Raw genomic sequence first — 16402 nt, 5'->3', positions numbered from 1 at the left:
ATGCCCCTAAGTGCTACTACAAAGATGCAACGAGTGTTGGAGCATCTGTCGGATTGAATCATGACTGTAATCGGCTAAAAGGAAGTGGCTATTAATATGATCAATGTTAATTTATTAATTAGACTCGCTAGTCATAATGAACAGATACTCAGAAATAAATGCTTAGTTATTATTGGACTTGAAATAGAAGGAACAAAGGCAGCTTTGAAATACTTAGCGAATGACTTAGCTTATCAAACTGCAGTAATTTAATAAAACAGTCAACGTCAATTGAAGAATATTGCAAGTTTGACTTCGCATCGCATAAAATACAAAATGAAATTACTACAATACCGTTTAAGGAAGACGTAGTGGTGAATAAAATGTCTACGTACTTACTTTTACAGATATTAATTTAGATACGACTATAAATAGAGACAATGTAACGCCCATTCAATATGCCTCAACATTTTCCTATTGTGTTACCTCATGCAATTGATGCAATCTATCACGTGTCGATGACCGTGTAATTTTTACGAGCATTCTACACTAACAGTATTACGCTCTAAGCAAATTGTGACAGCTATTTTACACTTGGCAAAATAATTTGTAACAAAATTATTTCGTCAATCCCAAAAATTTTCACTAATATAAAAGTCTATATGTTTGATTTTTCATCGCTTGTCATTTGGATACGGAGCAGCACTGGAAATATCTCAAGGTCTGTAGTATACACAGCTAATGTTAGTCCGTCTTTTTGCTTAGGCTCCTGTAGAGTATTGCCATGTTCCATCTTCATAGCCTCATTAACTTAAAGTGCAGGTATAATGTTGGAAATGAACACGTAATGGAATATGGCAGTATGTCTATGATAGTAATTTACACGGCTTAACACTATGTCGTCCAGTCTATCAACTCGGTACAGTTATATTTACAATGTGGTCGTGTCAAAGAACTCGACTACCATAAAAACGTTTGATAAATGAGAGCTGTATTTGTTAATGTTAAATAAAACCTAAGAAAGAAGCTAACTTAGCTTCTTTCTAGAAATTCTTCTTTTAATATTTTATTAGCCAAAAAAGATTTTCGTTATAGATTCATGTTATTCCAACTTTATATGGTCTCGAAAGAAAATATTTGCTGAGTCAAAATCATCCGACTTAAGATCAAGCAAAATAGAATTTAAAGTCATTATATGTTTGCTCGAAAACTTCAATCGTCGAATTGGGTTATTTGCTTGAGTCAAGAGTTGGTGGACTAGTACTGACATAATCATGGTCGAGAATATCATCGTTATATTTTTCGTTTGCATGCTCTTCGCCTTTATTCAGTTCTTAGTTTGTTTTCGTTGTTTCAGTTTTCACACATTTACACACTAATGTCGTCTTAAGCTATATTTTTGGCCTTTCTTCTATTAGCAATTTTTATTTGTTGTGATTTTGTTAGTTGGTTAACAGGTAAGCTATTGTTAATTCAATTATTCTTACGTTTCAAAGTTATTAATGTACTGTTACAATGTGATAAAATGTACTTCAGTTCCTGTCCTAGTTTCATTAGTAGTACATATTACAATCTTGTTAGCGATGAAAACAATGAATTAAAAGCTAGATTGATTTCATGAATGAACTGAGTAATAGTTAATTATAGCACAGTATAAGAGTATTGAGGTGATACTCTGATATTATCATCTGTTAATTGCATATCATTTAATCCTTTTTCCTCGTTACCTTATTTGTACTACAAGGATTTGTTCTCACAAGTATCAATTCATTCTACTTGATAGTGTGATCGATTTCATAGCTCTGTTTTACTACAGCATCTTCCACATTAGTATTGTTTAATTTGAGTCCATCTGATGTTGTCTGTAGTACTTTCTTATCATCATTTAAATAAACTTTTATCACATTGTCTTTACCTAGTGTTAGGCCTATGTTCATCCGTGTTCTCATCCAGGTGTTAACGTTACTTTGCCCCACGCTGCTCGGACAGACCTACACAAGACTGCACGTCTGCGAGGTGATCAACAACCAACCATGTTGTCCACCGCAGCAAGTAAGTTTGTTGTGGCTTGTTAGTGTTTTGTAAAGTTATCGATGTTGTGTTCTTTTGAGTTTGGGGAAGGCAATATATCAGTAGAATACATATGTATAATTATCACAATAATTTCAATGGTTACTTTTCATATTTACTGTGGGATTCTTGGATATTGAAATCCATCGTCAATGGGCAAACAATTTTTTTTCTACATTACAAAAAATAAAAGGAAACTGATGACAAGCGTCAGTCCAAATTTTGTATTTGGAATTTTTCCAAAACGCTGAAATTCGACTTAACCTAGTTACGTTTACGCTGTATTTCCTAGATCTAGGCCAGTATTGTTCTGTCGGGCCAGCTGCCAGGCTATATTGATTTCTTTAAAAATTAAGCGCTGGACTATCTTCTTCTAATGTCATGTTTGCGTTACAGAAAATCGGTTTAATATTGGGGTTGTATCAGTATTTTCTATTTGCCTTCCCTCAGGTTTTTATTTAGTTCTTGATTTATTTGTTTGAAAGTTATTACAAAGTTTTGGAAGCGTCTTTTTAATCAAGGCATGCAGCTTATCAAGTTTCGTTCTAAGATTTGGTTCTGCGATTGTCGTATTGTTTTTTTTCGTAGTCTGCTTTTGTTTTATTATTTGCCTGTAGGTCATCTAGGTGACTTTTGTCAGATTTTATTTTGATTTATTTCTTTAGGCTTCACTAATCAGTGTTTGGCTGTTGTTGTTTTTTTTTATTAACATTAACATCAGCAGTTCAGTAAGCTTTATTTATAGAGATGTGTTTGTAGAATTTCATTTTTTCCAGCGAATGTAGTTGCAGCAAGAGATTTGAAAATAGCTATTAACTGCATAATTCACAAGTGTTGACTACAAGTGTTTTGTTTACGTGTATAGTGTGGTCTTCATATAGCTTTTTTGAACGGGGGTCCTTGATAGACCACATCTTAAGCTACCCGACTGAAGTTACTCCTATAATACTCATTTTGCTCTCAAATCTAATATGTATTTGTTTGTCCAGGTGAACCGTCACGTGAACGATCTATTCGAAGACCTGCGCGATGGACTCAACCTCATTTCGCTGCTGGAGGTGCTTTCTGGCGAACACCTCGTAAGTATACCATTATCTTTTCATTTTCTACCCTTCTATGTTGAGAAACACCACATATGATACAAGCTATACAAAGACTATTGGTATATTATACATTACTTTTCCTATAACCTTCTTAATCAGTCAGTAATACATCGTTTCCATCTCCATCCTTTCTACCTCATTACAAATTTAAAATCAAGTTATTTATAGTTCTACTAATACATGCACAAGTAGGTGGTCCTAACACTGATTATAATCCACATGTGTTTGCTAATCGCATGCTAATAACACGGAAATCCTTGCTGAGTCAGCAGCATTACAAGGTTTAACCATTCCCTATGATGTTCCGTTAACCCCATTAACTTTTTTAATGTTAACCTTCATTAGAACAAGGGTGTGAACTGTATGATACCCATATGATACTCTGTAACGGAATTAATTTGGGATAACGATGTATTCGCGTGCTTTAAGTCAGATTCGTGTGCTATGGTAACAAATAAAGTTATTAACAGTCGTTATTAAAGCTAAGTTTCCGTAAACATACGCTTTTATGGGTCTGTTTTGCCCATATGGAGTTAATTTTGGTTTGAGTTTTAGAAGTTGAGGTAATCTTTGATTGTAGGTTAAATTGAAGATGAAATAATGCCTCGAAGTTCAAAGGTTCTTGTGATTGTGCTTCTAAATATTTTCCAACTTTAGAAAATTACCCTACCTCCCTATAAACCTTCTAATCAATCAACGATTAACCCAGAAAGGGGAAGCAGTAATCCAAAGGGGTTATCTAGATCTGCAGGAATTAATCAGGCCGATAGCGGGCGCGGCCAGGTAAACGATACTAGCTCACCCTAGTTCTATCGATGTTTCAGATTAGTATGATTGATTAATGTATTGACAGGGGTCGTTAAAATCAGTTCTTCTACGTACTCTTAATGGTTATAGAGGAAATTAAATCCAGTAAGCACACATAAAGTACCCTGACATTGCAAGAAAATATTTAAAAAATATATGTATAAAACAATCCTAAATACTCATTTACAGTCCTTTGTTCTTTACGACGAGGGGAGGATACCATGCTGTCTATTCCCGACAGTAAATCATGATTACCTTTTGTAAGAACCGCGTTGAGAATTTTAACCCTCGAACTCAAGCCCATTTCAAAACCTTAAACTTGAAACTTGAACATGTCACTTATTACAATCCTTATACTTCCAGCCGCGCGAAAGAGGCCGCATGCGGTTCCACATGCTGCAGAACGTCCAAATGGCTCTCGACTTCCTCCGCTACAAGAAGATCAAGCTCGTCAACATCAGGGCTGAAGACATCGTCGACGGCAACCCCAAGCTGACCCTCGGCCTGATATGGACCATCATCTTGCACTTCCAGGTTAGTCATAGATCTAGGAGCCGTCAACGTAATGCTGATATCGACGAAGCTAATATGATAATTTGCATTTCTAGAATATTCGATGTTCTTGAGATCATTATTGTCATCATTGATAACTTTCAAAGTGGCTGCTGTAGGACTACGAAAAAAGAGTTGTAGAGTTTTAAAACATGTGTGGAACTGATGAAGCTCTTATAGCCTTTCATATTTCTAGAATTTTAGATGTTCTTGAGATCATTAGCAGTGTCAATCATGATGTTCTTAATTTGTGGCGTCTATAGATGACGAAAATAGAGTTTTAAAACATATGGCCCAATGTCTTCCAAGTACACATTGTAAAGCTTAGGTTCTACTTAAAATTCCAGCAGCATAGACTCATTAGCATCGATGACTGGACTTCTAATTAATAATTAAATCGTCACGTTTGCGTCTCTATAAGTGTAGATCCGGTATTCTTTAGCAAATGAATTTCCAGCGAATAGATTAAGGTATGCTTTTGTTAATATTTTGACGTGATCTAGTGATGTGATGGAAGATCTATGACGCATGTTTGCGTCAGCGAAGCTAGTGATGACACATGAGATGATTTACCGGAATTAGATAACGAATAGATTAACACGCACACTATGAAGTAGGATCCATGTATGCCATATGCGCTCTAAACTTTTTCCTTTTATAGTTGACGAAGTTATATTGTAAAAAATGTCATGCATATTATAGTATGTAGATGTGGATCAGAATAATAACTAGGTATGTCTAGTGTTAAATTGATATTCTTAAAAGCTAAAATACATTTTGGATTGAACCCAAAAGTCTCCCCTTCAAATAAAATTGTCGACAAACTCGCTCCCTCAAATATTTCACGTCGAAACCCATTTCGCGCACTTCCGATCGAATCTCGCACTTGAAAACTGGCTTCCTACCAGAAGTCAGCATTTCTGACACAGTTCAACCGGACTTGGCAGGTTAACTTGCCAAGGATTGCCACAACATCGTAACGTATACTCGTATCTTTACAAATAGATCGAACGGCTGCTAATCGAGTATTAATTGATCGACATTTCTATCGAGCGATTAAATAAGCAGTATCGATAATTAGCTAGACGGAGGTCTTATTGGATTTATTGGTTTCCTATTGAAAGGGTTTTGCAGTTTTATCTTGTGGATTGTCGTGTTTGTGTGATTAGTATAAATTTCTTTTTCACGTTGTAGTACTAACAGTATACCAATCAAGAGTATATCTTGTACAGATTGCTTTTCATGTTTTACCTTATGATTGACAAACTATGTATACCGTAATGATAATAGCGATCATTTCTACAGTAAGCAAGATTAGTCCACAATCCTAAATAAGAAGGCCAATAACTATCCCTTTGCAAATAAACTCGTGACTACAATCTAGAACTGATAAAATTTAATAACAATGACATTACGCAAATAGCTGTACAACATAGCTTAGCATTTGAATCTAAATCGGATTATAGTACGAATAAAATTAGATATCATTGTTATGAGGTTTTATGACATTGAATGGCGAAATAAGTTTATTAATCAACCTCTTTTCGGAAGTCTTAGGCTGTTGCTGTTGATTTATCATCGAGAGTAAATCTGGGAGCTTTTAGTTGTACTTAAACATACATACTTCTATCTCTTCTTCTTTAGTTATCCAATATCTAGTATATTTCATCAACATTACTATGTTCATAGTTATCGTTTTCATTATTACCATATTGTTTATTCTTTAAACTATCTATGGTTATTGCTTAGTCAATCGTTAATTATTTAATCAAAAGCGCAGTAGTTAATATTTTCAGATTATATTCATTTTAAAAAGGCATTACATAATTCTTTAATTTAGTCTGCTTATAAGTGGAATTAAGAAATTACTTTGTGAATCTAGACCAAGAAACTCGTAAATGACATTCTAATTTAGTAATTTCTTAATTTTTCGCTATAAAGACGTCGGATACGGAAGTATCACATTTCAGGCAATTAAAGTCTTCCTCTTATTTTTATGTACGTTGTAATTATCTTAGACTTTTAAAGAGAATACGTTATGAAATAAGTTGTAATTTTTAAAAATGTTAACTATTAAGATTTACAAAATAAGTTACATCATCACTTTGTGGATAAACATTTTCATCTAAAACGCGTAGAAATTGTATGTACATAGAGATAAAAAGAGGAAACAAATTCAAGTGACATTGGTACATATAAAACTATTGGATCTTTTAACGATGATTTTAACGAATGACGAATGCTTCACACTGATTTGACACTACCAAAAAACCCAGCAGTACCTACAGTGACAACAAATAAGGATAAACGAGATAAAATCCTCGAAGCTGATGATATCACAGTAAAGTGTTACCAAACATTCATGAACTGATCTGAATACTTAAATAATACTTTTAGTTCATCATCATGTAAGTAATATAGAGCACACTCATTTTAAAACAAAAGAAAGGGATGAATTAGAAGGTATCGAAAGGATTAGGGAAGTCCCTAAAGAGGTTACAAAGACAGATGATTTAATTGATAGATATGCAATTGCTTCTGTGTAAGAAGATCGCATGAGTTAATATAATATTAAGTTGAACAAGTTTGAGCGCATCCGGCCGTGCTCTCGCTGTGGCGGCATATTGGGCTGACATAGTGTAATCTCAATATATGTCACGAAAGAAGAAGAAGAACAACAACAAGTTATCATTAAAACCCATAGTTTGACAAACATATGTGTGAAACTGTCATTTTGTGATATCTTAATGAATACATGGATTATAGGGTCCTCGAAGATTCTCATATATGTAGTTTCGTTCTTGCATATAATCTTCTTTATAACACACTCCTAACACTGCATCGTTTTGCACTTCGAACGAAAGATTAAAGAGGACGTCCCGCTTATCTGTCGCACAAACCAGATTCAATGATGTCACATCCATAAATATTTGCATTAGCGTCTTTCAAATTCTAATGTATGGCTATTGGTTTTAGCACGTTGGTTGTAGTAATGTCCAAATACTTGCTTGTGACTTCATTGTGGAGATATTTGGGACAGTTAACGTTAATTGTTAGGTCTTTCAATGAACGAAACTTAATTATTGCATTAAATTTAACTAAGTTACCCCTAACTAAAGGTTCTTCTTCTTGTCGAATGCTCGTCAGAGTTTTGTCAAATCCGCCTAACAGCTTGACGGCCTCTGACGTTGAAGTTGAGTAGATAATAATGAAAGTTATGACCTCTTCAAATGTAATAGTAAGAAGCTACCTCAACTAGTTTTACATTGTGATAATGCTTACAAAACATACATAAACTACGACCTTTTTACTACAGTTTACTTTAGCTTACCTCGTACCTTTATTGAATATTATGTTTATGACACATTGAAAACATATTTACCTACCAATAATGTGCGGTATAGGAAAAAACCTGAAAAACCTGGTATTTGTGGTGTGAGGTTTAGATGATAAACTATTAGGTAATATTAACGAAGTAAACAATTAGAAGTACTAACAAATGACAATGGAATACCTACCCAATGTCCTTGAGAATAAAGTGGAAATTGAAATAGAAGTAGGCAATAGAAAGGTTTCAGGCGATGTGCCAAGAGCCCTGGCATGCCGCCACAAGGCTTCCCTACTTACGGATTAATCCTTAGCTCATTAGGCCTTCGATATCAATGAACTTTGTTCACATACCTTTGGGGACATCCATATATTAATACTTTTGCTGTTTCATCCGCATTGCGAAGGAACAATCGCTGTCAATCGGATAAAATACATAATAATCAATTTAACATTGCTTTATATTGGTCACAATCATTTTCACTATCATCATCTACCGAGCCTTCTCCCAACTAAGTATGTTGGGGTCGGCTTCCAGTCTAACCGGATGCAGCTGAGTACCAGTGTTTTACAAGAAGCGACTGTCTATCTGACCTCAACCGACGCGAGCAACCCAATACCCCTCGGTACAACTGGTGTCAAACTGGCTTCTGGCTACTCGGCTTCCTTTTGCGTTAAAATTTTCATAGTCGGTTCAGTAATTCGGATTTCATCCTGCAAAGTTACAAGATTTATTTTTTTATATTATGTACGTACATAACTTTAGAAGTATACGTAGGAAGGTAGGTAACATCTTGTATATGTTAAAGTCACGCCTCTAAGAAATGGTGATGCGATATGCAAAAGTGTGCATGAAGTTTAGATTAGCCTGAATTCTTCGTAAAGTTAACACACAGATATGGAACTAAACGATAATTCACTTAGCACATAGTTATGTCAGTTACGTTTAATAAAGAAGCTACCTACTTAAAATTACATAACGTACTAAGCAAAATTATAGTACTCGTAATTACATGTTATCTATTCAATAGATTCAGGAAGCATCTTAATACATTGTATGTCAAATAAAACATCAATTTGTCTTGTAATAACAATAAACACTAGACTTTAAGCTCCAATCACTTCCCCATCAGAATGCTTTTGAACTTCTAAAATGTTAAGTTATATAAAACCTTTAGGGTGCGCCCACATTACAAACTTTTTGTCGTACGATAGTTGATTTGGGCTCATAAATCAGTATGAAGATGAATAGAAGTACACACGTAACAACGATCAGGTATTCCGGTATCAGACCGACTAAAAATTTTGATTTAATTCTCGATTTTATACAAAAAAGTTTTTTTTTTGTTCTTACCAAAGGGTCGATAGTTGGCCGACTGTTTATTGTGCACTGTGAGTGCAGCCTTATATGTCAGTCTTCAAAGCTGATTGATAGCTTTCTCTTTCACTCTTATTGCGTCACACACATCCTGTATCGCTGTCTTTGTCATGCCATCAGGATGTCACGAATTTGTGATGGAAATCGGAAATGCATTGATGCAGCTATTGAGTTTATTAGATACGTTATAAATATAAGTTTTGACCACACACTAAGGTTCGGTTTGAAGGTAAAAAAGAGTGTAAAATTATTTCCCCTTCTTGGCTTATGATCGCAATAGCGAATACTGCGCAATAGGTCCCGATTTGACTCCTGGGTCAGCCAAATTGTGGTAGGGTATTTCCTTATCAGCACATCGGGAATCGGAATTTCCAAGTAACAATAATTGATAGCAGCATAACTTTTAAAAAGATATTAGGAATGCTTAATGTAAGGAGCATAGGATCTCTAACTTTGGATGTAGGGATGTTTATTAATCTTGCACGCAAAATCTACCTAACGGATTTTAATGAAACTTGGCAGTAATATAGCTAACACGTCAGAATAACATATAGACTAGTTTTCATCAGGATGCCAAGAGAACAGCAAATACCTTCAGGCTTCAAGCTTACATTTCACAAAAATGACATTAAAACTTATCTGTCACAATCCCAACAATTTCTCTATTCAATTGTTATAAAGTTGACAAGCAAACCCGGTACCGATCACTACTATATCTGAGTCAACGGTAATGCAACTGCATTGTTTAAGAGCGCCCGAATAATCGTTTCACTTTCGCTGCATATTATAGAGGTATATTGTTGTGCTATACGATTCGCGAGGTCGACTTTGTAAAGATTGTATGACGGAATATATTGTTTACTAGCTTCCGCCTGCGCTGAGGGAACTAATTCGCGTTCCCGGTTGGCGAATAAAAAAATCCTGTCCTTTTTCAGGGTCTAAGCTACCTCATCACCAATTATCAGCCAAATCGGTTACAGTTTTTACCGATGTGTAAAATTCGTATAAAGTGCCTAACTAAGGATCTCTCAAAGGAAGAGGGAGAGGGTTGGATGCTGGCCGCTTCCAACGTGTCCTTTTGAAAAGCAATGCGCGAGGCCTTTGTTCAGTAGCGACCATGGCTGAAACGATGATCCATCCTATGTAACTGTAGTTGAATTTCTCGTCCAGACGTAACTGGGTTCAGTTCTTTGCCATCATCCTCTGAGCCTTTGCCCAACTATGTTGGGGTCGGCTTCCAGTCTAAGCGGATGTAGCTGAGTACCAGTGCTTTACAAGGAGCGACTGCCCTATCTGACCCCCTCAACCCAGTTACCCGGGCAACGCAATACCCCTTAGTTAGACTGATGTCAGACTTACTGGCTTCTGATTACCCGTAACGACTGTTCAGTTCTTTGTCAAGTCAATAATTCTATTAAATTGTGCTAACTATGACGCTACTAATCAAATTAAGTTATGATCGCGTCATGCAATTAAAATACGCAAAGAGTCAAATGAAGTTATCACTTCAAATTATAGTCATAAACATTAGCTTGGATAATAACTCATTTTGCATATAAAATGACAGCTTCTGACTAGCAGATTGCCCTCAAATTAGTATTTGAATAAAGCCTTTTGATCTCATCTCGATTTTTTGCACTACAAATTACTTGTCTGTACTAATATAATAAAGAGAATATATGTTTCTGTTTGTTCCCTAAAAGCTCCGAAACTACTGAACCGATAAGAAAAAATCTTTCACTGTTGGAAAGCTACACTCTTCCTGAGTAACATGGGCTATATTTTATCCCGGTACGAGAAGTATTTCCCACGGTACGAGGGTGAAACCGCTGGAAAACAGCTAGTGGTCAATATATATAATATATATGTATGTAACATTAGTTGTATGTATTTGTAGTAAAATTATAAGTTATGAGATCACGCTCCTAACCTTCGTAGTTTTTGCCTTATATGGTAAAAAGTATGAACATCGAGTCAGTTCAATGATGATCTTTAATTATTTCTATATGTTGTCTGTTTTTTTTCTTGTTATTAATGTTTGTTTAGACGTAAAGTCTACAATGTATTTTTTGTTGGATTTTGATCTGTTTTATCAATAGTTTTATTGATCAAAATAAATCAAAAGACAAATATCCTGAATAGAGGAACTTTGCAATACGATGCTAGAATGCCTTGTGACATTTCTCAGGATCCGATGCTTGAAATACAGAGAAAAACTCACATCAAGCATTGAAATAAACTTTAAGTTACTCAAAAATTAGATTTAACAAATATTCTGGCTATAAACAAATTTCGCAACCGACCTCATTTCTCAGTTCAGTCAGAAGCGAAAGTGTTTCGCTGTACATGTCATGTATGTAGGCTCAATATTAATAAAAAATATCGTAATGAGGATCATCTTATGTACAGTCGAGTGGGAAGTAGCTGACACACTTACTGGCCTACCCTTATATGGACCGGCGCTTCTATAGCGGCTGTTCCAACTTTGAATGTTGTTTTTTCTTTTTTTTTTTCAACGTTCCTTTTTTGAATGTGACGTGATGATTAATGATAGAGGTTGGATACGTGTTTTAATTGGGGTTTATTTTAGTTAATTATTTTGCAGTTAGTTATATGATATTCGAGAAGAAGTTTTGGGGTTTTGTCGCTTTTATTGTAACTTAAATTAAGGGATCGACAAAAAATACGGTTTATGTTTGTCTTTTGTGGATCCTTTATGCTGTTGATCCTAGATGTTGTTACTTTATTTAATTGATTAATTTACCTACATTAATCATACAGTTATTACAAGCAATAATCAGTACCTTTTATATTTATTATGAATCACACATTACAAATCCATATTACACCACCAACGCATATGCATCAACTTAATTCAACAAAATTTATTATTTTTCCAAAATCCGAAATGAATCACACTGTACCACACAGCCTCTCGCTCCTTATAAGGTGATGTCATTTTAAATATAAAATAATAACAGATCTGTTTGTTCGTTCGAGTCGTTTGCATTACATTGTGTGTTGTATATTGAATATATTAGTGAAATTACCATACAAATTGCGGTGAATGGGAAATGAGGTTTATGTAGTAGCAGACTGGCAGATATGTCGTGTTTGTTGGCTTAAAGAACAACTAGATTTCGCGCGGTTTCATCCGTCTCCTGAGGGAACTACTTCCTGTAGCTGAATAAAAAGTAGCCTTTGTTATTCTGATGTATGAGCTTATACATATTACTGCTAAGTTTCATCAACATAGGTTCGGCCTTTAGTGCTATATACATACATACATACTCACAAACTTTCGTTTTTATAAAAATATTAGTGTAATGGGGTTAGGCATTTGTTTACATAGATTATTATTTAAAAAACCACTGAATTCTTCAAATCAATATTTTTGTTTTTCAAGAACTTTCATCGATACATAGAAAGGGCAAAGAGAAATTCTGAGTTTTCCCTATTTCTATGGGTTAAAAATAATTGGACAAATATTTTCCCCATCTTTGCCAGCACGTGTGTTTTACACAAGATTACCTTAGATTTTATACAACAGATTAATGCAAATTCTCTATCATTTCTTCAATATGACATCACTGTACTATAAATATAAAACCGATACATAGTTCGTTAGAAATAACACGTGTGTCTACTTGTCCAATCAATTAGTCGTGTTTACTAGGCGCGTCTATATTGATTTTAAAGGTTATTATCTTCTATGGGTTTATTGGTGTTTTTTTAGGTATAGGTACTGGTTTTAAATCATCATCATCCTCCTCACCTTTTCCAAAATTTGTAAGGGTCGGCTACCAGTCTAACCAGGTGCAGCTGATTACCAGTCTTTTTAAATTGCATTAAAGTATGCTAATTAGATTACAATTTTTAACGTCAAAATTACAAAAATGACAGCACCCCAAAAACGCCCTCATTTCACCACTTCCTAGTGGTATGGCTGGAGAGAAGAAGCGGTGAAGAACAAACTTCCCAGCAACACAGCTGTCTATTACAGTTAACTTCCATGCAGGCATCGAATTTCCTCACTAATATAATATCTTCTTCAAACCCCGTACCCAATTTGGGGTGGGTGCAATATGTCTTCCGCTTCCATTCCTCCCATACTGACACTCACTCCCTTCTTATTCATGTCATCTTTCAGGCAATCCATCCATCTTTTCTTAGGTCTTCATCTCCCTCTCCGTTCATGTACATTTATATTGGGCACTCACTTTATTGCACGTGATTATATAATGACATGTTGAAATATAAAGGCAAATAAGCCATAAAATATTAATACTCTTATTGGCGAATTGATGACTCAATTTCTGTTGAACTTTTTTATTGAAAGATCTTTCTTTATTGCGTTGAGAGCCTCGTTTTATTTCCAATAATCAATTTATGTACTCATGTTGAGGTCAAATGGCTTGACCATCTGTTTTATTTATAAATGTTATTTTTTTTTTAATTAATAATTTATTCACGTTTCATAAAAAAAAAGTTAAATGATTTGCGCGGTATCTTAAACTGACGTCATTCTAAGATTCGGTATTTAAAAAAATCCGTTACGGTTCGGTGATTAAAATACAAACATGCTGTATGTAATCTCAGTTTTTAACCGTTTTCGCTCTTCCATATTTCGTTTGATTATGTAAAATGAAAAAAGAAAGTTGTGCTATTTATAACTTTTTCAGACCAAATCTGAGACTTTTTAAAGTCATTTAACATTTTTATTACCAGCCAGTCACACAGGTTTGCATTCAAACTCACCATTCCTAGTTCCAAATTCAAAATAAATCCCCATCAGCGTCTCCAATAAGGTTTAAAGCTATTTCGGTTGTCATAAAGTCCACCTTAAGCTTTTCACGATAACTCGGCGTCTACGCAGAAAGCCGGAACTGCTAAATCCGAAGTATTCCCAAGTTACCGCGTTGTGTGCTCAAGAGCACGAACAGTTACGCGGGTCGGGGGTCACTGACCGGCTAGTAGACACGCGTGTACGCCTTTTTACTCCTAGCCTGTAGGTGACTCAAATTTTGCAGCCATAAAAACGTTTTCGAAGAAATTCGATTTCCTGTTTGAAAAAAGAATTGTGTTTGACGTTCGTTTTATGAAATTGCTCCGCTTATTCGAGCTATCAAATGTCCCCAAATCTATGCCATAGACCTATCAAGCTTTCAATATCCAAATAGGTATTTAAACCTACAGGAACTTAACACTCCTAATGAAATATTCAAATTACTCAACTGCATACAAGGCAAATTGATACAATAATCCTGAACGTAAAACCATATTTCAGGTAAAACAATACACAGGTTTAAAAATAAACATGGCTGTATTGTGATGACGTCACGTTGATTTGACATTGTCCTTGTTTGTTCAAGGTCTTTGCCGCGCACCGCTAGTAGCGCCATCTAGTCTTTGCACCCGTAAACGAAAAACGTATTAAGTTTTTTGTTTGCGAGTGTACTTTCTAATTGAAATGGCATGTTAAAGTAAATAAAAATATTTTGGAAATGAATATAAATACAATGCGATGTCATAAAAAAGTGAATTGATTTCTTTGAAAGTTCAAACGTTAACCTTGCACTTTTGCACACAATGATATGTCATGTTTTTTGTTTATTTTAAGTTCAAAGTCGTGAAATTCTTATTTAGTTTGATATGAGAGCACAATAACTTGACTGATGAATTATTTTTGATCGACAGCGCCATCTCTGACAAAAACTGAGAACTTATTAAACTTTTTGTTACGGTTGTCTTTAGAATAATGATTTTGATGATTGATGTTCGGTCTTTTTTCATTTGCGGTTTTTATATTGCTTTCATTATCATAATCGTCCGTAACATTTCTAAAATCAATTATTTCACCTTATGAGTAGAATAGTACCACTTTCGTCTTTGTTTCATTTTAATTATACATATTCATGCATATAATCTTTCTTCTCCTGGCCTCTCTCTATGTAACCAGAGGAGACACCTTTCAGCTGTACTTTAACATACCCTATTCACCATTTCTTTTACAATAGCGACAAGATCTAAATCCTATAAACACCAAGTTCACTCAAGACAATGCTTGGCATACCTTCTTCAGTAGGCAGATAATTTGCATACTTATCAGTCCCACCTTCCGGTTCGGTATCAAGTACCACAGTTCAGGGTGAACTATAGGCCGTAGGGACTATGTAGGTCGGTCCGAAGGCTGAGCACCAGATGGTGACGCCTACAATACGCCCTCGCGCCCTCTTGTGTAATAGTTTCTTCATATTTTTCTTGTATCCTGTCTTTAAAATGATTTAGTGGTGTTTTGTAAGGTTGTTAATGTCTTTGGCTAATCGTTGCAACCTTGCTGTGCGGGCCATCCATTTCGAAAAATGGTTTCGGATGACTATCGTAGAGATGTAGATTCTTAATCTTATATAGGTTTTCTGAGTGCGTTCAGTACATTTGCCACAATCATACGTACTACATTGTTAGTATGCGTCTATAGGTACTTTATTGAAAACCTCAGTTTTATTCTAACAAGCTTTAATCTTCTTTACAACATGTACTTTATTTAAATATGTTGTCATTGTCATCTTTATCAATATTGTTGTTTAGCATTACAACTTTACAAGCCAATTTAGATTATATTCAATTAGATTCTATGAATATTATTATGAGAACCTACATGTTATTTAATGGAACTCTGCCATTTACGGCCAGCGTCTGATTTAATAGTTATGTAACTTATGTACATTGTGTTTATATTTTTTGTTGCAATGATATGTTTACTGTAATGTCCTTACGTGCTTTGAATCAATCGATAGGGTGTCCTTTGATCAATAAGCGGCTGCTTCTAAGATCATTCTTAGATTAATAATAATTACTTATCTACATACATAGTCTCTCTTTTCCAAGTAAAATTAAAACATTTTTGCTTCTCATTCTTGACAGTTAATAGTCAGGAATAAAGTCTAATAGATCAATGTATTGATCTTTACCGATCATCAGTTAATCAATTGTTATTTGCTGATGTCAAATCTATCAACAGGTTATGTGATAATATTGTGTGCTGTTGAGCGGAAACTTCAAACGCTTCCTAGTATTCATAAGAAACAAAATATATGTAGTGACAAATTAAATTGTCATTATTATATTTTTGTAGGAAGTAAACCCACATATTATTAGCTAGTTTATTTAGGTAGAAAAAATCTTG

General features: G+C 34.8%; 1 protein-coding gene across 1 annotated transcript in view; it reads left to right on the top strand.

Annotated features, from left to right (window-relative positions):
• LOC110381036 (dystonin) overlaps positions 1-16402 on the top strand; it is a 206990-nt gene that overhangs the window by 35384 nt on the left and 155204 nt on the right. Inside the window, 2 exon segments of the mRNA XM_064041470.1 lie at positions 3039-3128; positions 4323-4493. Coding sequence (XP_063897540.1) covers positions 3039-3128; positions 4323-4493 — 261 coding nt within the window.

Source organism: Helicoverpa armigera, chromosome 25, assembly GCF_030705265.1.
Source record: "Helicoverpa armigera isolate CAAS_96S chromosome 25, ASM3070526v1, whole genome shotgun sequence".
NCBI lineage: Eukaryota > Metazoa > Arthropoda > Insecta > Lepidoptera > Noctuidae > Helicoverpa > Helicoverpa armigera.
The sequence above is the reverse complement of the archived record's forward strand: the minus strand, read 5'-3'. Positions and strand labels throughout refer to the sequence as shown.